This window comes from Oxyura jamaicensis, chromosome 5, assembly GCF_011077185.1.
Source record: "Oxyura jamaicensis isolate SHBP4307 breed ruddy duck chromosome 5, BPBGC_Ojam_1.0, whole genome shotgun sequence".
NCBI classification, from domain to species: domain Eukaryota; kingdom Metazoa; phylum Chordata; class Aves; order Anseriformes; family Anatidae; genus Oxyura; species Oxyura jamaicensis.
This window is the reverse complement of record NC_048897.1, coordinates 22,452,612-22,454,572: the sequence shown is the minus strand read 5'-3', so window position 1 is coordinate 22,454,572 and position 1,961 is coordinate 22,452,612. Positions and strand designations below refer to the sequence as shown.

At 66.6% G+C, this 1,961-nt stretch overlaps 1 protein-coding gene across 1 annotated transcript in view; it reads left to right on the top strand.

Moving 5' to 3' along the window:
• The first annotated feature begins 892 nt into the window (after positions 1–892).
• Positions 893–1,961, top strand: part of DLL4 (delta like canonical Notch ligand 4) — an 11,774-nt gene continuing 10,705 nt past the window's right edge. The window contains exons 1-3 of the mRNA XM_035327108.1: positions 893–1,220; positions 1,361–1,624; positions 1,828–1,885. Of these exons, the coding sequence (XP_035182999.1) occupies positions 1,167–1,220; positions 1,361–1,624; positions 1,828–1,885 (376 nt within the window). The 5' untranslated portion in view covers positions 893–1,166. The remainder of the gene's footprint in view (positions 1,221–1,360; positions 1,625–1,827; positions 1,886–1,961) is intronic.

Genomic DNA, 1,961 nt, shown 5'->3' with positions numbered 1-1,961 from the left:
CCCCCCCCCCCCCCCCCTCCGGCCTCCCATCCATTTAACAAGCTGAACTAAACAGCCACATGAAAGGCCCTCTCTGTGCTTGGCTTTAATGAGGGACACGCGACCCGACAATAAGCGCCCGCTGCAATCAGGCCGACGCTCGGCTGGCACACGCCGCCCCGCAGCCCCCATTGCCCCCCCAGCCCCGAGCCTGGCTCCCCGGGGGGGGTCCCCACCGCGCCTCGTCCCCCGCCCCGGCCGGGCTGCGGTGCCCCGGCGCGCCCCGGAGGCGGCGGCGGGGCCGTCCCGTGCCGTGCCGTACCGAGCCGTGCCGAGCCGAGCCGTGCCGGTCGGTGCCGTGCGAGCTCCCCTTTTGCTTTTGCTTTCTGGGGCCGGCGGGGCGCGGACGGGGAGCGGCGGGGACGGGTCGGGACGGGACAGGACGGGTCGGGACGGGACCGACGGCCGTCGGGGGCCGAACGGGGCGGCGAGGCGGGCAGGACGGGTGCTTTGCAACGCTTCGGCCCCTATTGTTCGGCCACCCCGGGAGGCTGCTCCTCGGAGAGGCGTCCGCTTTTCCAGGGAGCTCTCCCTCCCCGCGCTGTAAATATCTCAACAGATGCTCGGCTCGCTCCTAATCAGCTCGGCTCCTCGGTGGCCAGCGCGGCGGCAGCGGCAGCGGAGCGGCAGCAGGGAATTAGCGCCGGTTCTGCGGGCTCCCCGCAACATTTGGCTCCTTTTTCCAGAAAGGAAAGATGGAAAAGGGGAGGGATCGCCCGTGAGGCTGACTGACGGTTTACATAATGAGCTTGCGAGGATGCGAGGCAACTATATAAACAGCTCGGAGGGAAGCGAGTTTTCCATTTACCGAGCGCTGTTCGCACCAGTCCAAGGAGGAGCGGTCCAACACTAAGCACTCCCCTTCGCGTCTCTCCCCAAACCCACCCGGCTTTGGAGTTTACAAAGGCGCCAGGAGCGGTCGGAGCTCGGGGGTTGGCTGCAGGATTTCATTCCCAGAAAGGGACGGTCTCACCCCACACCTGGATTTTTACCTCCCGCTTTCTGCCGCTGCTCGGGGAATACCGGCGAGGGAGGGTCGCGCTGCGAGGGGCGCCCACCCGGACCCTTTGAGGAATACAGGAGGAAAGCTAAACCCTCGGAGAGCTGGAAGCGCCGCTTCCACGAGGATGACAGCCTTGCGCAGCTTTGGCTTGACGTTTCTGTTAATGGTTTTGCAGCAGGTAATCACGCACCGAGCTAACTAAGCGAATACGTGGAAGGGGTTCGCGGAGCGCCGAGCGGGTGACGGACGCCAGCTCGCGTGGCGGAGCCCGGGTAAGGTGTGATGTGGGTGTTTTGTGTGTGTCTCCCCTTTGTGCAGGGGGTGGCCGGCTCCGGCGTCTTCCAGCTGGAGCTGCACGAGTTCGTCAACAGCCACGGGTCGCTGGCCAGCGGCAAGCCCTGCGCCCCGCACTGCAGGACCTTCTTTCGCGTGTGCCTCAAGCACTTCCAGGCGGTGGTCTCCCCGGGGCCCTGCACTTTCGGCAGCATCATCACCCCGGTTCTGGGGACGAACTCCTTCAGCGTCAAGGACACGGAGAAATTTGACAGCCCCATCAAGCTGCCCTTTAACTTCACGTGGCCGGTGAGACTCCGCTCGGAGAGCCGAGCGCGGCCGCGGGGCAAGGAGGGCGGCAGGGAAAGGCTGAGCTCACCGCTCTCGCCGGTAGACTTCTTTCCAGAGCTTCCTTTAAGGAGAAAAAAAGGATGGGGGGGATGGGGGGGGGATAACACGACCCGGCGGCACGGGGCGCGGGGCCGTGCTGACGCTGCTCTCTCCGCCCGCAGGGAACCTTCTCGCTCATCATCCAGGCCTGGCACGCTCCCGCCAACTACCTGCCGCAAGGTGAGCGCGCCGCGCGCCGCCGGCAGGGGGCGCGCCGCACCCGCTGCGCGTTCCCGACACCCGCCCCCCCCCCCCC